The sequence below is a fragment of the Oncorhynchus tshawytscha genome, linkage group LG05 (genome assembly GCF_018296145.1).
Source record: "Oncorhynchus tshawytscha isolate Ot180627B linkage group LG05, Otsh_v2.0, whole genome shotgun sequence".
Classification (NCBI taxonomy): Eukaryota; Metazoa; Chordata; class Actinopteri; order Salmoniformes; family Salmonidae; genus Oncorhynchus; species Oncorhynchus tshawytscha.
Window position 1 is genome coordinate 69,611,345 of NC_056433.1, and position 23,049 is coordinate 69,634,393.

General features: G+C 46.4%; 1 protein-coding gene across 11 annotated transcripts in view; it reads left to right on the top strand.

Annotated features, from left to right (window-relative positions):
- The window catches only part of ptprfa (protein tyrosine phosphatase receptor type Fa), a 384,726-nt gene that overhangs the window by 287,959 nt on the left and 73,718 nt on the right, over nucleotides 1–23,049 (top strand). For 7 of the 11 annotated variants that reach the window (XM_042322293.1, XM_042322292.1, XM_042322296.1 and 4 more), the window contains one exon: nucleotides 9,158–9,184. The exons of the other annotated variants lie outside the window; for them this stretch is intronic. In XM_042322293.1, the coding sequence (XP_042178227.1) occupies nucleotides 9,158–9,184 (27 nt within the window). The remainder of the gene's footprint in view (nucleotides 1–9,157; nucleotides 9,185–23,049) is intronic. 11 annotated transcript variants of the gene reach the window in all.

Consider the following 23,049-nt stretch of genomic DNA (forward strand, 5'->3'; position numbering starts at 1 on the left):
AGGCTTGTCTGATCAGATAAGATTGTCTTGATCTGTCAAACACTGATCTGTGTCTCCTGGAGCCCTGGAAAATGTATGCTTCAGCAGAGACAGGTCACTGTGAGAGGGAAGGGGGAGAGGGAGAGATGGAGAGGGAGGTAGTGGAGTAGGGAAGGGGGAGAGGGGGAGAGGGAGAGATGGAGAGTGGAGGAGATCGAGGGAAGGGGGAGAGGGAGAGATGGAGAGTGGAGGAGATCGAGAGGAGGGAGAGATGGAGAGTGGAGGAGATCGAGAGAAGGGGGAGAGGGAGAGATGGAGAGTGGAGGAGATTGAGAGAAGGGGGAGAGGGAGAGATGGAGAGTGGAGGAGATCGAGAGGAGGGAGAGATGGAGAGTGGAGGAGATCGAGAGAAGGGGGAGAGGGAGAGATGGATGGAGGGAGAGATGGAGAGGGAGGTAGTGGAGGAGGGAAGGGGGAGAGGGAGAGATGGAGAGGGAGGTAGTGGAGGACGGAAGGGGAGAGGGAGAGATGGAGGGAGGTAGTGGAGGAGGGAAGGGGGAGAGGGAGAGATGGAGGGAGGTAGTGGAGTAGAGAAGGGGGAGAGGGAGAGATGGAGGGAGGTAGTGGAGTAGGGAAGGGGAGAGGGAGAGATGGAGGGAGGTAGTGGAGTAGAGAAGGGGAGAGGGAGAGATGGAGAGTGGAGGAGATTGAGAGAAGGGGAGAGGGAGAGTGGAGGAGATCGAGGGAAGGGGGAGAGGGAGAGATGGAGAGTGGAGGAGATCGAGGGAAGGGGGAGAGGGAGAGATGGAGAGTGGAGGACATCGAGGGAAGGGGGAGAGGGAGAGATGGAGAGTGGAGGAGATCGAGGGAAGGGGGAGAGGGAGAGATGGAGAGTGGAGGAGATCGAGGGAAGGAGGGAGGTAGTGGAGTAGGGAAGGGGAGAGGGAGAGATGGAGAATGGAGGAGATCGAGAGAAGGAGGGAGGTAGTGGAGTAGGGAAGGGGAGAGGGAGAGATGGAGAGTGGAGGAGATTGAGGGAAGGGGGAGAGGGAGAGATGGAGAGTGGAGGAGATCGAGAGGAGGGAGAGATGGAGAGTGGAGGAGATCGAGAGAAGGAGGGAGGTAGAGGAGGAGAGCGTGAGGAGTAGAGAAAGAGAGCGTGAGGGAGAGATGGAGAGTGGAGGAGATCGAGAGAAGGGGGAGAGGGAGAGATGGAGAGTGGAGGAGATCGAGGGAAGGGGGAGAGGGAGAGATGGAGAGTGGAGGAGATCGAGGGAAGGGGGAGAGGAAGAGATGGAGAGTGGAGGAGATCGAGAGAAGGAGGGAGGTAGTGGAGGAGAGAAGGGGAGAGGGAGAGATGGAGAGTGGAGGAGATCGAGAGAAGGAGGGAGGTAGTGGAGTAGGGAAGGGGGAGAGGGAGAGATGGAGAGTGGAGGAGATCGAGAGAAGGAAGGAGGTAGTGGAGTAGGGAAGGGGGAGAGAGAGAGATGGAGAGTGGAGGAGATCGAGAGAAGGAGGGAGGTAGTGGAGTAGAGAAGGAGAGCGTGAGGGAGAGATGGAGAGTGGAGGAGATCGAGAGAAGGGGGAGAGGGAGAGATGGAGAGTGGAGGAGATCGAGGGAAGGAGGGAGGTAGTGGAGTAGAGAAGGAGAGCGTGAGGGAGAGATAGTGGAGGAAAAAGAGAGGGAGAGAGAGAGGAGGGGAATTGGGGAGAGGGAGTGAGAGTCTGTCGTGGTGTGTGGGTGGTAAGGAGCGATTATCTCTAAACAAGGGCAACCTTGGTGCTTGAAGCCCACACTTTGGCATATATTTACTGCACAGAGAAAAGAGGCTCTGGACTCTCTCTCTCTTTCTTGTTACCTTCACAGTGCACATTGTAACGTCACAAATGGCAGTATACACGTTCTGCTTGTAAAATTGCTATGACTTGAATGTCCCAGTTGTGTATTTGTTAGTTGTTAGTGACTTCTCCACGAGTGTAGTCTGCAACAATTAACTTGAACGCTATAGTCCTTGTTAACAGTAGCACAGTTGCTTTTAAAAACTATACTGAACAAAAATCGAAATGCATCATGTAAGGTGTTGGTCACATGTTTCATGAGCTGAAATAAAAGATCCCAGAAGTGTTCCAAATGCACAAAGCTTATTTCTCTCAAATGTTGTGCTCAAATGTGTTTACATCCCTGTTAGTGAGCATATTTTATTTTCTAAAATAATCCATCCACCTGACAGGTGTGGCATATCAAGAAACGGATTAAACAGCATGATCATTACACAGGTGCACCTTGTGCTGGGGACAATAAAAGGCCACTCTAAAATGTGCAGTTTTGTAACACGACACGATGCTACTGCTGTCTCAAGTTTTGAGGGAGTGTGCAGTTGGCATGTCCTACTGCAGTAATGTCCACCAGAGCTGTTGCCAGATAATGTAATGTTAATTTCTGTACCATAAGCCACCTCCAACGTTATTTTAGAGAATTTGCCAGTACGTCTAACCGGGCCTCACAACCGCAGACCATGTGTAACCACGCCAGCCCAGGACCTCTACATCCAGCTTCTTCACCTGAGACCAGCCACCTGGACAGCTGATGAAACTAAAGAGTATTTCTGTCTGTAATAAAGCCCTTTTGTGGGGGAAAAAACGTATTCTGATTGTTGGCGCTGGCTCCCTAGTGGGTAGAGTTATGCCCTCCCAGGCACACCCATAGCTGCACCAGTCATGTGAAATCCATAGATTAGGGCCTAATACATTTATATCAATGGACTGACACCCTTATATGAACAGTAACTCAGTAAAATCGTTGAAATTGTTGCACGTTGCATTTCAATTTTTTGTTCAGCACACAGTAGACAGTCTTCTCGCCTTCCATTTAACCCATATCCCTAAGGTATTTCCTTAATCCTGTTCAAGCAGAGCTGCCAGGCATGCTTCAATGCGTTTCAGGCAGGCAGCTATGTGTGAAGCTAACTGGAGCAAGACATATATCCTGCCTTCTGCCATCCACAACCATAGAGCTGTATTAAAACTGCTTGAGCGACCGACCACCCGTCACAAAACTAAATGTTCCGAAAAGGATTGGAGTTGTTACGCTGCTAAAGGTACAGGTAATGGGGCACTCTTCATTAAAAAGAGATGGAGAGGGCGAGAGAGGGAGAGAGGGAGAGAGGGAGAGAGAGAGAGGGAGAGAGGGAGAGAGAGAGAGAGGGAGAGAGAGAGAGAGAGAGGGGAGAGGGAGAGAGGGCGAGAGAGAGGGAGAGAGAGAGAGAGAGGGAGAGAGGGAGAGAGAGTGGGAGAGAGAGAGAGTGGGAGAGAGAGAGTGGGAGAGAGAAGAGAGGGAGAGAGAGAGGGAGGGAGAGAGAGTGGGAGAGAGAGAGAGTGGGAGAGAGAGAGAGAGGGCGTGAGAGAGAGAGAGCAAGAGAGAGAGGGAGAGAGAGGGTGAGAGGGTGAGAGAGGGAGAGAGGGAGAGAGCGAGAGAGGGAGAGAGGGTGAGAGGGAGAGAGAGGGTGAGAGGGTGAGAGAGAGAGAGAGGGCGTGAGAGAGAGAGCGAGAGAGAGAGGGAGAGAGAGGGCGTGAGAGAGAGAGCGAGAGAGAGAGGGAGAGAGAGGGTGAGAGAGGGAGAGATGGAGAGAGAGGGCGAGAGAGGGAGAGAGGGTGAGAGGGAGAGAGAGGGAGAGAGAGGGCGAGAGATGGAGAGAGAGAGCGAGAGAGGGAGAGAGAGAGAGAGAGAGAGAGAGAGAGAGAGAGAGGGAGAGAGGGAGAGAGAGATGTAGTGGTATCAGGCACGCTGTCACAGTCAAGTGCCAGGCAGACAGTCATTTGATCACAGGAAATTATTAGATACATAGCACACAGGAAAAATTGATAGGTATGGCAATTTTATAATGAGACGGGTTCGTGTCAGTGTGGGTGTTGTACTCACTGGGTTATAAGTGTCTCCTACTTAAAAGGATGTTTTCAGCTGTGGTCTCCACTTTCGCTGTTGGAATAGCAGGCACTAGACAGTCTACTGTCGTTTCCGTTTTGAAACAGAAGGGAGCTGTTATCCTGTAGCTGTAAGCCCATGCTGTTAGCATCAGGAGAAGGGCTCATTTATTTTTTATTCAGTGTCAGAGGCCTCTCTCTGTTTTACAAGGAATTATGAAATAAAGAAAAGTACAGGGTCAAGAAAAGGGAGATTTTCAATTTATTTTGGGAGACCTTTGCAACCGATGCCTGTCTCAGTGTTGCTATAGTATGCTGGAAGTTTCTCTATTGCTGCTGTGGGTGAATTATAGGTTCCTCAAGCAACATCTGCCCACATAATTCATCTTGACAAAGCATCTCTGAGGCTTTCTTTAACTGAAATAAACACCACCGTTAAATGAATAACACTAGATAAGACTGTCTCTAGAAGTCAACCAAATGCAACCTATGTCTAAGCAAATATATGTGACAAAGGAATATCTATAAATTCTTCAGTATCTATAACGAAAGCAGGCCAGTTGCTCCTTATACAGTATTCAGTACATATAGTCACTCCAAGAGGAATAAGGTACTCAATGCGACTAAGTCTATACGATCCCTGCAGGAATTGAACCCATGACCTTGGAGATGAAGGACCTTTGCTAACAGTCAATGGAGTGGTCTAGTTTCTTATTAATAGAACTGTGCAGTAGGGCAGAGTAGATTATAGCTTTAGTGTTGTCCAGAGTCCTGTAGTCCAGTAGCACTGACCTTTCTGGTGTCAGTGAGTGAGTGAGTGAGTGAGTGAGTGAGTGAGTGAGTGAGTGAGTGAGTGAGTGAGTGAGTGAGTGAGTGAGTGAGTGAGTGAGTGAGTGAGTGAGTGAGTGAGTGAGTGAGTCAAGCAGTGGAGTACCCTTTGACCTGCACTGTGTGACACATACTGCATAAACACTGCTTAGTCAGAGGCTGCATCCCAAAGGGCACCATATTCCCTATATAGTGCACTTCTTTTAAAATAGAGAGCCATTTGGAGTACAGCCTCAGAGTCAGACATCCACTCACAAACACACAGCCTTGAAGCTCTATGTGGTACTCTATGTACCGGCCTTCCAGTTCTACTCACTGACTCATTTAACACTGAGGTCAAACAGGCTAAAGGGCCTTTGATGTGTTCAGTTTGTCCCTCAGGGGCCACCGTCTCACAGTCGTGACCTCACCCAAAGAAGGATGCTGAGACTGGCAGCTACTCCAAGGCTGCAAGGTAGTATAGAGTTCAGTACCGCCCCCACACCTACACCTCACATTCCCACCACCTACTCCTTTAAAAACTAGAGTCAAGACTCACAACACATTCTATCAAAGAGCTTTTCCACTCAATTCCACTCAACTTAAGTCAAATGCACACTATTTTCTCATGGTTCACTGTGTAATGAGAATGTGTCAATCTTTTCCCTTCACTCGTCTTCGGTTATTGACTCTGTGGTCAAGTGTTTTTATGGGTTGTGGAGATAATTTGTGTTATGTGATGACATAGCCTCCAGCTAAGATATTTCTGATAAACACATTTGAAGTGTTCTGTTTAGGGGGAGTACTCTCAACTACGATGTTTGCCATATCACATCTAATATCCCATCTAATATTCAATATAATGTCACATGTAATGTCACATGTAATGTCACATCTAATATTACATCTAATATCACATGTAATGTCACATCTAATGTCACATTTAATATTACATCTAATATCACATCTAATATTACCTCTAACATCACATCTAATATCACATCTAGTATCACATATAATGTCACATCTAATGTCACATCGAATATTGGATCTAATATCACATCTAATGTTAGATCTAGTATCACATCTAATATTAGATCTAATATCACATCTAATATTACCTCTAACATCACATCTAATATTAGATCTAATATCACATCTAGTATCACATCTAATATTAGATCTAATATCACATCTAATATTACATCTAATATCACATGTAATGTCACATCTAATGTCACATCGAATATTGGATCTAATATCACATCTAATGTTAGATCTAGTATCACATCTAATATTAGATCTAATATCACATCTAGTATCACATCTAATATTAGATCTAATATCACATCTAATATTACATCTAGTATCACATGTAATAATAGATCTAATATCACATCTAATATTAGATCTAATATCACATCTAATATTAGATCTAATATCACATCTAAGATTACATCTAGTATCACATCTAATATCACATCTAATATTACATGTAATATCACATCTAATATCACATCTAATATTAGATCTAATATCACATCTAATATCACATCTAATATTACCTCTAACATCACATCTAATATTAGATCTAATATCACATCTAGTATCACATCTAATATTAGATCTAATATCACATCTAATATTACATCTAATATCACATGTAATGTCACATCTAATGTCACATCGAATATTGGATCTAATATCACATCTAATGTTAGATCTAATATCACATCTAATATTAGATCTAGTATCACATCTAATATTAGATCTAGTATCACATCTAATATTAGATCTAATATCACATCTAATATTACATCTAGTATCACATCTAATATCACATCTAATATTAGATCTAATATCACATCTAATATTACATCTAGTATCACATCTAATATCACATCTAATATCACATCTAATATTACATCTAGTATCACATCTAATATTACATCTAGTATCACATGTAATATTAGATCTAATATCACATCTAATATTAGATCTAATATCACATCTAGTATCACATCTAATATTAGATCTAATATCACATCTAATATTACATCTAGTATCACATCTAATATTACATCTAGTATCACATCTAATATTACATCTAGTATCACATCTAATATTACATCTAGTATCACATCTAATATTACATCTAGTATCACATCTAATATTAAATCTAGTATCACATCTAATATCACATCTAATATTACATCTAGTATCACATCTAATATTAAATCTAGTATCACATCTAATATCACATCTAATATTACATCTAGTATCACATCTAATATTACATCTAGTATCACATCTAATATTACATCTAGTATCACATCTAATATTACATCTAGTATCACATCTAATATTACATCTAGTATCACATCTAATATTAGATCTAATATCACATCTAATATTACATCTAGTATCACATCTAATATCACATCTAGTATCACATCTAATATCACATCTAGTATCACATGTAATATCACATCTAATATCACATCTAATATCACATCTAATATCACATCTAATATTAAATCTAATATCACATCTAATATTACATCTAGTATCACATGTAATGCCACAACTAATGCTACAGAAAGTCAGTATCTCTTTCTGAGGTGTTTTTAGGATGGCACTTTCGTTTCTGAAATAGCTTATCCCATTCTATAGTTTTTCTTCCGAGCTACTAAGACTGCTACTAAGGAAATAGTGTGTGATCACAAAGTACAACTGGAATATGTTACGATTATGGCTCGCTCTAAACTCCAGACAGAATCCTTGTAGTGAAGAAACACAGTACTTACTTTATGAAACAGAGACTGTTTCTCAGACTGTTTATTGTCCTTAGCGTTCGCTGTGCTATGATGATGCATCTTTCCTTGATTTAGTGCATAACCTGCACTTCCAATAGGGGACTAGCACTGCACCCCTGGTCTGCCCGCCCTGAAGCCCTTGTTTAAGGCTCATTTTTAAGAATCTAGAAAAAGGAGTGTGCCCCTTCGTCTTTTATTTTCCGTTAGTCAGCAAGGTCGTGGAGCAGAATACAAATGCCCTGTGTCTCTGAATCAATTATTCTGTGGTACCTGCTGTGTGTTGAGAGAGAGAGAGAGAGAGAGAGAGAGAGAGAGAGAGAGAGAGAGAGAGAATCAAAATCAAATCTCCATCAGCCATTACTGCCTTTACTCAGAAGAGAAATAGCCTCTACTGGGTGAGTCTGGAATGGAGGGGGCGAGCCTAGGAGGGTGGCTGGGAGGGGGCTGTAGGGTTTAAGGGGCTCTAGCCAGCTTTATTTCAAAGGGAAGTGTGAATGAAGGGAATAGGTGGTGCAGGTACCTCACGGCAAAAAAATAAAAATGTAATCTCCAGACTGGCTGCTGAATAAGCAAAAGGGCTCTAACCTCTGAAGGTGAAATGTAATCTCAACTCACTGACAGGCACATTACATCAGCACAGGACAGCTAAACCACCAGCCAGTAGCTATGGGTGTCTCTCTCTCTACTTCTGTCTGTGTCTCTGTCTGTCTCTCTGTCTGTCTCTCTGTCTCTCTCTCACTCTGTCTCTCTCTCTCTCTGTTTCTCAGTGACATACACACACACACACACACACAGATAGACACACTGACACAGACAGACATACACACACACTCTCCCCCACTTTCTTTCTCTCTAGATGATGAGAGCTTGTTATCATCAGCCCATTGAAGACCGACATAGACTTCAGAGTTACTTCCTACACCCTATAGCTCAGAGGATTTTTCTTGTTATTTCTTATCTTCCTTTTTGTGTTGGTTCATATAATCTCATCCTGGCTTGGATGTCACCCACTATTGGCCATCTGAAATATCTGAACAAAAAGCATCAATGATACCAATGGAATAACAAGGTAGTCGATTTGTGTCTCAAAACCATGCAGGCCACTTTCTAAGAATGATGAATTTGTTGGGAACCTTTATGTTTTGTCAAGGGTTGGGATATACATATTGACATGTTTTCAGACACAGTACATGTTTGCAAGAGGCTGGAATGATGTTGCAGGTAAGTTATCTGGATTGTCTTTTGATAATTCTCTTCCCCTGATCGATAAACCCACACAGCAAGTACACCAGCAGGGATGTCCCAACCAACACAGATTGCCCCTCAGGACTAGGAGCTGTGCTCCCCTGCTCACTAGGTGGGGCTGTGGAGAGCAACCACCCTCCCTCCACCCATCTACCTGTATCCATTACTGCATGTTAACCCTTTCCCTCCCCCTCTAGTTTCCTCTCCCAGTCTTCCAGTCACTAATCACCTGGAGACTGAGCATGCCGCTGTTGCAGTGCCTGTAGGATGGCCTATGGCCCTTTTCTTACCTACAGAGAAAAAAAAGTTCTATCTTTTTTTTGTTCCATCTATGCTGTTCTGTGTTTGACTTCCTCTCTCCCTCCCTCCTGTCTGCTTCCTGTCATCAGTGGAACGTTGAGGATACCATGGACTATGTGAGTAGGAGGAGTGTGTAGTGTGTGCTGGGTGCGATGCAGTTTGAAGGTCCGTGGGCCCATGGGGAGCTCTCTCTGTTCTCTCTCCCTATCCTCTCCCAATCCCTCTCCCTTTCTCTCTGTCTGGGGACTAACACTCTCTCCTTCCCTTAACCTCAAGCAGTCAGAAATAAGATTTTCCACGTCATAATAATTCATGTAATGTAACTGTAATAGGGTAAAGTGCCTCGTTTTCTATGATATGAGACATAACCTATACATGACCTTAACTGAGCATTATTATCATGCTACAGTTATACATGACCTTAACTGAGCAGTATTATCATGCTACAGTTTATACATGACCTTAACTGAGCATTATTATCATGCTACAGTTATACATGACCTTAACTGAGCATTATTATCATGCTACAGTTTATACATGACCTTAACTGAGCATTATTATCCTGCTATAGTTTATACATGACCTTAACTGAGCATTATTATCATGCTACAGTTATACATGACCTTAACTGAGCATTATTATCCTGCTATAGTTTATACATGACCTTAACTGAGCATTATTATCATGCTACAGTTTATACATGACCTTAACTGAGCATTATTATCATGCTATAGTTTATACATGACCTTAACTGAGCATTATTATCATGCTATAGTTTATACATGACCTTAACTGAGCATTATTATCATGCTATAGTTTATACATGACCTTAACTGAGCAGTATTATCATGCTACAGTTTATACATGACCTTAACTGAGCAGTATTATCATGCTACAGTTTATACATGACCTTAACTGAGCAGTATTATCATGCTACAGTTTATACATGACCTTAACTGAGCAGTATTATCATGCTACAGTTTATACATGACCTTAACTGAGCAGTATTATCATGCTACAGTTTATCTCATAAGTTCTCTCGCTATAGCCTAGTCCTATTCAAGTCTTGCGCTTCACTCTCTTCCCTCGGAGGCCATTTTCACTACACCTCTATTTCTACTCTCTGTTTTCACTATCTACAGTATCTTTTTCTCACTGGATCTTCTCTTTCTAGCTAGATCTTAATTTACACATACAGATAACTGCCAAAATAAAGGAAACACTTGGGTAAATGAGGGATATAAAGTATATTGAAAGCAGGTTCTTCCATACAGGTGTCGTTCCTGAGCAGTTCCTAAGCAATTAACATCCTATCATGCTTAGGGTCGTGTATAAAAATGCTGGGCAGGCCCAGATACCGATTATTTTGGCTACCATGGCTATGCCCCCATAGGATGACAATGCCCCCATTCGCAGGGCACGAGTGGTCACTGAATGGTTTGATGAGCATGAAAATGATGTAAACCATATGCCCTGGTCATCTTAGACACCAGATCTCAACCCAATTGAACACATATGGGAGATTCTGGAGCGGCTCCTGAAACACCGTTTTCCACCACCGTCAACAAAACACCAAATTATGGAATTTCTTGTGGAATAATGGTGTTGCATCCCTCCAATAGAGTTCCAGACACTTGCAAAATCTATGCCAAGGTGCATTGAAGCTGTTCTGGCTCGTGATGCCCAACGTCCTATTCAGACACTTTATGTTGGTGTTTCCTTTATTTTGGCAGTTACCTGTAGATAGTAATGCTTCTCCACCTTTACTCTCTGTCAGTCTGTCAGTCGTCAATCAGTCAGCAACCTTCTTACAGCAGGTCCCTTTCTCGTCCAACTGAACATTTCACTCGTCACAAAACAGGAACAACATTTATTTTGAGGAATTCTCATGGAAATGTCCTTGTCTCATTTCCTCCTTAAAATGCTTCTCCTTTCCTCCTTATGCTTCTTACTTACCAAGTGTGTTGTGTGAGGAAGGCGGGTGGTGCTGGGAGTGTGGAGGGTGTTGGTGTATGGCCCAGAGTGTGGAGGGTGTTGGTGTACGGACCAGAGTGTGGAGGGTGTTGGTGTACGGACCAGAGTGTGGAGGGTGTTGGTGTACAGCTCAGAGTGTGGAGGGTGTTGTTGTACGGCTCAGAGGGTGGAGGGTGTAGGTGTACGGCTTGAAGTGGGGGAGTGTGGAGGGTTTCGGGAGGGGAGTGCGTGAGAAATCTGGTAGGGGGGTGGAGCGCAGGGGGTTCTCAGGCAGAACTGTGAGTTCTAGTCCGTGTCCCAACTGCCCCCCTATTCCATTTAGTGTACTACTTTTGAATAGAGTCCTCTGTGCCCTGGTCAAAAGTAGTGCACTGTAAGGGAATAAAGTGCTATTTGGGATGCAAGCCTAGTCTGCAGCACTCCTTCAGTCACCTCTACTCTGCCTCAGCTTTGATATGAACACAGACACATTTCAATACACTTCAAGTGGGGGAACGCAGCTCCACTCAACGCTGCTGTGCTGCTGAGGTTGGTGAGAGAGTCCTGCTGAAGACATGATGCACCCTGCACAATGTGTGCCATACTGTTTGTGTTTGATCATGGTTTGAACATGGGGTGTGTGAGTGTGTGTGTTTGAAGCGTTACAGCTGTAAATCCTCTTGTGTTTAGGTTCGACAGGAATAAAGGTGTCCTTATGGATTATGTGTGTGTAATTGTCTTGGACAGCCAGCCACACATAGTATTGATTTACCATACCATACCATACCTGCCACACACACACACACACACACACACACACACACACACACACACACACACACACACACACACACACACACACACACACACACACACACAGAGGCATGGGTGTTGTTATAATAGTCCTGACCTGGCCTTTGCTGTGCACTGTCAAACAGAAACCAGAAACCTTCCTGAGCTCTCTGCTGTCATTCTTGAATCACCTGAACCACACTTCCTGGCTTTTACTAAAAAGTGGATTTACATATTGAGTAACAGCTGAGATGGTGTGAGTCCTGCTGAACGTCATGCTACGTTGTGTTGTGGAATACATTTTGACTCCCGCTAATTGAGTGTGCTGTGGATTCCTGCTCTTGTATGTTTCTGTTGTGTTATGGAAGGTGCACACGGCCCAGTGATGCAGACTGTTGATTTGTTGGTCTGTATGTTTCTGTTGTGTTATGGAAGGTGCACACGGCCCAGTGATGCAGACTGTTGATTTGTTGGTCTGTATGTTTCTGTTGTGTTATGGAAGGTGCACACGGCCCAGTGATGCAGACTGTTGATTTGTTGGTCTGTATGTTTGTGTCTGTATGTTTCACGGCCCAGTGATGCAGACTGTTGATTTGTTGGTCTGTATGTTTCTGTTGTGTTATGGAAGGAAGCCCAGTGCAGACTGTTGATTTGTTGGTCTGTATGTTTCTGTTGTGTTATGGAAGATGCACACGGCCCAGTGATTCAGACTGTTGATTTGTTGGTGTGTATGTTTCTGTTGTGTTATGGAAGGTGCACACGGCCCAGTGATGCAGACTGTTGATTTGTTGGTCTGTATGTTTCTGTTGTGTTATGGAAGATGCACACGGCCCAGTGATGCAGACTGTTGATTTGTTGGTCTGTATGTTTCTGTTGTGTTATGGAAGATGCACACGGCCCAGTGATGCAGACTGTTGATTTGTTGGTCTGTATGTTTCTGTTGTGTTATGGAAGGTGCACACGGCCCAGTGATGCAGACTGTTGATTTGTTGGTCTGTATGTTTCTGTTGTGTTATGGAAGGTGCACACGGCCCAGTGATGCAGACTGTTGATTTGTTGGTCTGTATGTTTCTGTTGTGTTATGGAAGATGCACACGGCCCAGTGATGCAGACTGTTGATTTGTTGGTCTGTATGTTTCTGTTGTGTTATGGAAGATGCACACGGCCCAGTGATGCAGACTGTTGATTTGTTGGTCTGTATGTTTCTGTTGTGTTATGGAAGATGCACACGGCCCAGTGATGCAGACTGTTGATTTGTTGGTCTGTATGTTTCTGTTGTGTTATGGAAGATGCACACGGCCCAGTGATGCAGACTGTTGATTTGTTGGTTTGCTAGCCTTTCTTTTTGTGTTGTTTATATATTGTTGTTGGCCAATTTACTGTTTGTGCATTCATGCATACCTGTGTAAAGTGCCTGTGTGTGTGTGCGTGCTCCGGTGTGTGTGTGTGTGTGTGTGTGTGTGTGTTGGTGGATACTATCCCACTTCCTCTGTACAGAGATTCATATTCTGATACCATCCTAGAATAAACAGACAGAGGTCCCGGACTCAACTTACAGTGTCACAGGGAAATCAAACCCATCCCATCCATCCTTCACAGAAACAGAAAGTCCCCCTGGGACTGGAATGCTCTGCTCCGGAGTCTTTTGACATCATCTGTGAGAGGAAAGAAAAATGTATCAGTGGCAGGAGAATCTGTTCCTAATGCCAGACAGGTTCAGATGTAGGTTCTTCATTTTAGCCAGTTTGCTAAAAAAGGAAAATAATTTCCTGCAGCATCAGGAAATGTGGATAATAATTCATGGACATTTGTGTAGTGGAAATTACTTTTTAAACATCAAATACAAGTACAAGTTTTAAATATCCTACATTGCAACAGGGTCGTCAAATTAAGATCCTACATCTGAAGATCTGATGGTGGTGGAGGGTTAGGGTGAGGGGTAGGCCTTCCTGGTGATTGAGGTGGAGGGTTAGGGTGAGGGGTAGGCCTTCCTGGTGATTGAGGTGGAGGGTTAGGGTGAGGGGTAGGCCTTCCTGGTGATTGAGGTGGAGGGTTAGGGTTAGGGTGAGGGGTAGGCCTTCCTGGTGATTGAGGTGGAGGGTTAGGGTTAGGGTGGGGTAGGCCTTCCTGGTGATTGAGGTGGAGGGTTAGGGTGAGGGGTAGGCCTTCCTGGTGATTGAGGTGGAGGGTTAGGGTGAGGGGTAGGCCTTCCTGGTGATTGAGGTGGAGGGTTAGGGTTAGGCCTTCCTGGTGTGAGGTGGAGGGTTGAGGGGTAGGCCTTCCTGGTGATTGAGGTGGAGGGTTAGGGTGAGGGGTAGGCCTTCCTGGTGATTGAGGTGGAGGGTTAGGGTGAGGGGTAGGCCTTCCTGGTGATTGAGGTGGAGGGTTAGGGTGAGGGGTAGGCCTTCCTGGTGATTGAGGTGGAGGGTTAGGGTGAGGGGTAGGCCTTCCTGGTGATTGAGGTGGAGGGTTAGGGTTAGGGTGAGGGGTAGGCCTTCCTGGTGATTGAGGTGGAGGGTTAGGGTGAGCGGTAGGCCTTCCTGGTGATTGAGGTGGAGGGTTAGGGTGATGGGTAGGCCTTCCTGGTGATTGAGGTAGAGGGTTAGGGTGAGGGGTAGGCCTTCCTGGTGATTGAGGTGGAGGGTTAGGGTTAGGGTGAGGGGTAGGCCTTCCTGGTGATTGAGGTGGAGGGTTAGGGTTAGGGTGAGGGGTAGGCCTTCCTGGTGATTGAGGTGGAGGGTTAGGGTGAGGGGTAGGCCTTCCTGGTGTCTGAGGTGGAGGGTTAGGGTGAGGGGTAGGCCTTCCTGGTGATTGAGGTGGAGGGTTAGGGTGAGGGGTAGGCCTTCCTGGTGATTGAGGTGGAGGGTTAGGGTGAGGGGTAGGCCTTCCTGGTGATTGAGGTGGAGGGTTAGGGTTAGGGTGAGGGGTAGGCCTTCCTGGTGATTGAGGTGGAGGGTTAGGGTTAGGGTGGGGTAGGCCTTCCTGTGTGATGGAGGTTAGGGGAGGGCCTTCCTGGTGATTGGGTTAGGATTAGGATGAGGGGTAGGCCTTCCTGGTGATGGTGATTGAGGTGGAGGGTTAGGGTTAGGATGAGGGGTAGGCCTTCCTGGTGATGGAGGTGGAGGGTTGGAGGGGTAGGCCTTCCTTGATGGAGTGTTAGGATAGGATGAGGGGTAGGCCTTCCTGGTGATGGAGGTGGAGGGTTAGGGTGAGGGGTAGGCCTTCCTGGTGATGGAGTGTTAGGGTTAGGGGTGAGGGGTAGGCCTTCCTGGTGATGGAGTGTTAGGGTGAGGGTTAGGCCTTCCTGGTGATGGAGGTGGAGGGTTAGGGTAAGGCCCTCCTGGTGATTGAGGTGGACTGGTTAGTGTTAGGCCCTCCTGGTGATTGAGGTGGACTGGTTAGTGTTAGGCCCTCCTGGTGATTGAGATTTACTGGTTAGTGTTAGGCCCTCCTGGTGATTGGGGTGGACTGGTTAGGTGGAGGGGACCAGAGGACTTGATATGAAGCCTACTGGTACTGGAAGTCATAACGACTTGATTGCCTTTATTTAAACAAGCCTTGACGGAGTTCCCTTGGATGTAGAACAGAATCATTCATCATGTCTAATCTACGTCCTGAATGGCATCCTATTCCCTATATATGCACTGCTTTTGACCAGAGCCCTATGGGCCGTATGGGTCCTGGTCAAAAGTAGTGCACTATATAGGGAATAAGGTGCCATTTGTGATGCAACCCATGTCTTAATGTTAAATGTTTAATATATTCCCTCCCATGGAATCCATCCCTACATTCCCAGAGAACCAGAGCCCCCCCCCACCTCCTCCACCCCCCTCTGGATTTTAAAGAGAGAGAGAGAGATAAGAGACTGACTGATTATTATTTTTTAAATCCAATTGAAAGAGAGAAACCACTGCAGGGCCCGAAACTTAAAAGGAAAACTGTACATTTAAAATAATGAAGCTTTTAAAATAAATGTTATAGCTTCAGATGACTCATATTTCCCTCTTACTTCTAACTCTCCAACTCCCTTACTGAAAGATGGGGTGGGGTTTGGGGGAGGGTTACATAAACCCTAAGTGAGCCATCTTTTCTCAAAATAGCCTACTACAGAGACCGCCAGCCTGCTCTGCTCAGCAGCATGTCTGTGATTAATTAGCAGGAAGGGAAGAGCTTTTTAATGAATGTCATGCAATAAAGATGTGAGAGGCTAGCCATGAAATCATGATGAAACATTTGTTTGGTCTCTGGGAATCAGAGCTGGCTTGTATGGCCATGCTCATTTCTGTGGTTGTTAGCTGCAGCTTCGTGGTCTGTCATCTCATCTCCTCTCCTCACAAGGCTGGGCTGAGCTCCGTGCCCCAGGCACCTACAGGCTGGGCTGAGCTCCAGGCCCCAGGCACCTACAGGCTGGGCTGAGCTCCAGGCCCCAGGCACCTACAGGCTGGGCTGAGCTCCGTGCCCCAGGCACCTACAGGCTGGGCTGAGCTCCAGGCCCCAGGCACCTCAGGCTGGGTGCCCCAGGCACCTACAGGCTGGGCTGAGCTCCGTGCCCCAGGCACCTACGGGCTGGGCTGAGCTCCAGGCCCCAGGCACCTACGGGCTGGGCTGAGCTCCAGGCCCCAGGCACCTACAGGCTGGGCTGAGCTCCAGGCCCCAGGCACCTACAGGCTGGGCTGAGCTCCGTGTCCCAGGCACCTACAGGCTGGGCTGAGCTCCGTGCCCCAGGCACCTACAGGCTGGGCTGAGCTCCAGGCCCCAGGCACCTACAGGCTGGGCTGAGCTCCAGGCCCCAGGCACCTACAGTCTGGCAGGCTGGTGGAGGGATAAGATGGAGGGATGGGGGATGAGTCTTCCTGGGTGTTCTCAGTTGGGTGTTCACATCTTCCTGGGTGTCCTCCTGTCTTTGACTTCCTCTCTTCAGTCTGAAGCGCATCCATCTATCCGGACTGCGTCCCAAATTGCACCCTATTGCCTTTATGGTGCACTACTTGTATGTCGGTGTCCTTACAGCCCTGGTCAAAGTAGTGCACTATATAGGAAATAGGATGCCATTTGGGACATACTGCTGGTCTTTACTCTCTCCACTGCTCTCTCGCTCATCTCATCAGCCCTGGAGGAAATGGATCCCCACTCAGTCCGAGGAGAAAGAACCTCTCCAACTCTTTTATGGGCTCAAAGGAGCTCTGTCTCTTTAGGTGTCTTCATCTTAATTAGTTCCTTTTGAAATGGAGAGGAACATGTGCGAGGGTGTGCACTTTGATATAGATGTGTGTGTGTGTGTGTGTGTGTGTGTGTGTGTGTGTGTGTGTGTGTGTGTGTGTGTGTTTGCGTGCGTGCGTGCGTGCGTGTGTGTGTGTGTGTGTGTGCGTGCGTGCGTGTGTGTGTGTGTGTGTGTTGTGTGTGTTTGCGTGCGTGCGTGCGTGCGTGCGTGCGTGCGTTTGTGTGTTTGCGTGCGTGCGTGAGAAAGAGAGATCTCAAGTTTTGATTTGTGTCATGTGTGTGTATTTTGTGTGGTTTGTGTTGGTGTGCTTAATGGGGTTTGCTTATTATAGCCTACACTTGACAGTTGGATACAAACTGCTTTAAAGGCTGTGGTTCTGGCCAGTCAGAGAGAGAGACCGAGAACAACTCTGAACACTTTAACTGGGGGCGTATCTTCAAAAGTGCCTGACTTGTGTACTGCTTTTGAACAGAGCCATATGGGACCTGGTCAAGAGAGGGACTCAGAGATCAAGACTGTGACTTTATTTGGATTTTAGAATTCAACACTGTCTTTGTGTTTTTGGGCTGTATAGCATCTATATTAAAAGAGAATGTCACTATTTTGGAACCTAATATGTATCTAATTTGAGGCTCAGCAAGTAACTCGCTGCTTGGGTACATTTTTCAAAAACCAAGTGAAAATGTAAGAAAAAGTGTCTGGAACCTTCTACAACATGCCATTTACATCAAATATACATATTATGTTCCTAAATAGTGACATTCTCATTTAATATTCCCCAGTATAAAATATCAGGAAGAATTAGGAGATCAATATTTACAAAATGACTTAGACACAGTAGTACTGAGACACTGTACTGAGACATGGTGGTACTGAGACACGGTAGTACTGAGACACGGTGGTACTGAGACACGGTGGTACTGAGACACGGTGGTACTGAGACACTGTACTGAGACACTGTACTGAGACACGGTGGTACTGAGACACGGTGGTACTGAGACATGGTGGTACTGAGACACGGTGGTACTGAGACACGGTGGTACTGAGACACGGTAGTACTGAGACACGGTGGTACTGAGACACGGTGGTACTGAGACACGGTGGTACTGAGACACGGTAGTACTGAGACACGGTGGTACTGAGACACGGTGGTACTGAGACACGGTGGTACTGAGACACGGTGGTACTGAGACACGGTGGTGCTGAGACATGGTGGTACTGAGACACGGTGGTACTGAGACATGGTGGTACTGAGACACGGTGGTACTGAGACACGGTAGTACTGAGACACGGTGGTACTGAGACACGGTAGTACTGAGACACTGTACTGAGACACTGTACTGAGACACGGTGGTACTGAGACACGGTAGTACTGAGACACGGTGGTACTGAGACACGGTAGTACTGAGACACTGTACTGAGACACTGTACTGAGACACGGTGGTACTGAGACACGGTGGTACTGAGACACGGTAGTACTGAGACACGGTGGTACTGAGACACGGTAGTACTGAGACATTGTACTGAGACACGGTGGTACTGAGACACGGTAGTGCTGAGACACGGTAGTACTGAGACACTGTAGTACTGAGACACGGTAGTACTGAGACACGGTAGTACTGAGACACGGTGGTGCTGAGACACGGTAGTACTGAGACACGGTGGTACTGAGACACGGTGGTGCTGAGACACGGTGGTACTGAGACACGGTGGTACTGAGACACGGTGGTGCTGAGACACGGTGGTACTGAGACACTGTACTGAGACACGGTGGTACTGAGACACGGTAGTACTGAGACACGGTGGTACTGAGACACGGTAGTACTGAGACATTGTACTGAGACACGGTGGTACTGAGACACGGTAGTGCTGAGACACGGTGGTGCTGAGACACGGTAGTACTGAGACACGGTAGTACTGAGACACTGTAGTACTGAGACACGGTAGTACTGAGACACGGTAGTACTGAGACACGGTGGTGCTGAGACACGGTAGTACTGAGACACGGTGGTACTGAGACACGGTGGTGCTGAGACACGGTGGTACTGAGACACGGTGGTACTGAGACACGGTGGTGCTGAGACACGGTGGTACTGAGACACGGTGGTACTGAGACACGGTGGTGCTGAGACACGGTGGTACTGAGACACGGTGGTACTGAGACACGGTGGTGCTGAGACACGGTGGTACTGAGACACGGTAGTACTGAGACACGGTGGTACTGAGACACGGTAGTACTGAGACACGGTGGTACTGAGACACGGTGGTACTGAGACACGGTAGTACTGAGACACTGTACTGAGACACTGGTACTGAGACACGGTGGTACTGAGACACTGTACTGAGACACAGTAGTACTGAGACACTGTACTGAGACATGGTGGTACTGAGACACTGTACTGAGACACTGTACTGAGACATAGTAGTACTGAGACACTGTACTGAGACACTGTACTGAGACACAGTAGTACTGAGACACTGTACTGAGACATGGTATTACTGAGACACTGTACTGAGACACTGTACTGAGACACTGTACTGAGACACAGTTGTACTGAGACACTGTACTGAGACACAGTAGTACTGAGACACTGTACTGAGACATGGTGGTACTGAGACACTGTACTGAGACACTGTACTGAGACACAGTAGTACTGAGACACAGTAGTACTGAGACACTGTACTGAGACACGGTGGTACTGAGACACGGTGGTACTGAGACACGGTAGTACTGAGACACGGTAGTACTGAGACACGGTAGTACTGAGACACGGTGGTACTGAGACACGGTAGTACTGAGACACGGTGGTACTGAGACACGGTAGTACTGAGACACGGTAGTACTGAGACACGGTGGTACTGAGAAACTGTACTGAGACACGGTGGTACTGAGACACTGTACTGAGACACGGTGGTACTGAGACACGGTGGTACTGAGACACGGTAGTACTGAGACACGGTGGTACTGAGACACGGTAGTACTGAGACACTGTGGTACTGAGAAACTGTACTGAGACACGGTGGTACTGAGACACGGTAGTACTGAGACACTGTGGTACTGAGAAACTGTACTGAGACACGGTGGTACTGAGACACGGTAGTACTGAGACACGGTGGTACTGAGACACGGTAGTACTGAGACACTGTGGTACTGAGAAACTGTACTGAGACACGGTGGTACTGAGAAACTGTACTGAGACACGGTGGTACTGAGACACGGTAGTACTGAGACACTGTACTGAGACACGGTGGTACTGAGACACTGTACTGAGACACGGTAGTACTGAGACACGGTAGTACTGAGACACTGTACTGAGACACGGTAGTACTGAGACACGGTAGTACTGAGACACTGTACTGAGACACGGTGGTACTGAGACACTGTACTGAGACACGGTAGTACTGAGACACGGTAGTACTGAGACACGGTAGTACTGAGACACGGTGGTACTGAGAAACTGTACTGAGACACGGTGGTACTGAGACACGGTGGTACCGAGACACGGTGGTACTGAGACACGGTGGTACTGAGACACGGTGGTACTGAGACACGGTGGTACTGAGACACGGTGGTGCTGAGACACTGTACTGAGACACGGTGGTACTGAGACACGGTAGTACTGAGACACTGTACTGAGACACGGTGGTACTGAGACACGGTAGTACTGAGACACTGTACTGAGACATGGTGGTACTGAGACAAGGTAGTACTGAGACATGGTAGTACTGAGACACGGTAGTACTGAGACACTGTACTGAGACACGGTGGTACTGAGACACGGTAGTACTGAGACACTGTACTGAGACACGGTGGTACTGAGACACGGTAGTACTGAGACACTGTACTGAGACATGGTGGTACTGAGACAAGGTAGTACTGAGACACGGTAGTACTGAGACACGGTAGTACTGAGACACGGTAGTACTGAGACACTGTACTGAGACATGGTGGTACTGAGACAAGGTAGTACTGAGACATGGTAGTACTGAGACACGGTAGTACTGAGACACTGTACTGAGACAAGGTAGTACTGAGACACTGTACTGAGACACGGTAGTACTGAGACACGGTAGTACTGAGACACTGTACTGAGACATGGTGGTACTGAGACATGGTAGTACTGAGACACGGTAGTACTGAGACACTGTACTGAGACACGGTGGTACTGAGACACAGTAGTACTGAGACAAGGTGGTACTGAGACACGGTAGTACTGAGACACGGTAGTACTGAGACACTGTACTGAGACATGGTGGTACTGAGACAAGGTAGTACTGAGACATGGTAGTACTGAGACACGGTAGTACTGAGACACGGTAGTACTGAGACAAGGTGGTACTGAGACACGGTGGTACTGAGACACAGTAGTACTGAGACAAGGTGGTACTGAGACAAGGTAGTACTGAGACAAGGTAGTACTGAGACAACGTAGTACTGAGACACTGTACTGAGACATGGTGGTACTGAGACAAGGTAGTACTGAGACATGGTAGTACTGAGACACGGTGGTACTGAGACAAGGTAGTACTGAGACAAGGTAATACTGAGACAACGTAGTACTGAGACACGGTAGTACTGAGACACGGTAGTACTGAGACACGGTAGTACTGAGACACTGTACTGAGACACTGTACTGAGACAAATTAGTACTGAGACACAATACTGAGACACAGTAAAATGAGTGAATGATACTATCCAACTCTGAAATGTCTGTTTATGACAACAGCACCTTACCTTTTTACTTTTTCATTCACACAGACAATATTTATTTAATTTATTTCAAAAACCTTGTTTGGGGCAAGTTGTAAAATACAGCAATGATTCAACCAAATGTATGCACGTGAGGGACACAGACACACAGTAACTAATATTGGATATTCAGTTTTTATTTGTGTAGAACACGTACAGGGAGCATCTTGAGGCAGCAGATCTTGAGGATAGATCATCTTGAGGACAGATAATTTTGAGGATAGATAATATTGAGGACGGATCATCTTGAGGACAGATCTTGTTGAGGACAGATCTTGTTGGGGACAGATCTTGTTGGGGACGGATATTGTTGGGGACAGATCTTGTTGAGGGCAGATATTGTTGGGGACAGATCTTGTTGGGGACAGATCTTGTTGGGGACAGATATTGTTGGGGACAGATCTTGTTGGGGACAGATATTGTTGAGGGCAGATATTGTTGAGGGCAGATATTGTTGAGGACAGATCTTGTTGGGGACAGATCTTGTTGGGGACAGATATTGTTGGGGACAGATCTTGTTGGGGACAGATCTTGTTGAGGGCAGATATTGTTGAGGGCAGATATTGTTGGGGACAGATCTTGTTGGGGACAGATATTGTTGAGGGCAGATATTGTTGGGGACAGATATTGTTGAGGGCAGATCTTGTTGAGGGCAGATATTGTTGGGGACAGATCTTGTTGAGTGCAGATCTTGTTGAGGGCAGATCTTGTTGAGGGCAGATATTGTTGGGGACATATATTTTTGGGGACAGATCTTGTTGAGGGCAGATATTGTTGGGGACAGATCTTGTTGAGGGCAGATATTGTTGGGGACAGATCTTGTTGAGGGCAGATATTGTTGAGGGCAGATCTTGTTGAGGGCAGATATTGTTGGGGACAGATATTGTTGGGGACAGATCTGGTTGAGGGCAGATATTGTTGGGGACAGATCTTGTTGGGGACAGATCTTGTTGAGGGCAGATATTGTTCGGGACAGATATTGTTGGGGACAGATATTGTTGGGGACAGATATTGTTGGGGACAGATCTTGTTGGGGACAGATCTTGTTGGGGACAGATCTTGTTGGGGACAGATATTGTTGAGGGCAGATCTTGTGGAGGGCAGATCTTGTGGAGGGCAGATCTTGTGGAGGGCAGATCTTGTGGAGGGCAGATCTTGTGGAGGGCAGATCTTGTGGAGGGCAGATCTTGTGGAGGGCAGATCTTGTGGAGGACAGATATTGTTGGGGACAGATATTGTTGGGGACAGATATTGTTGGGGACAGA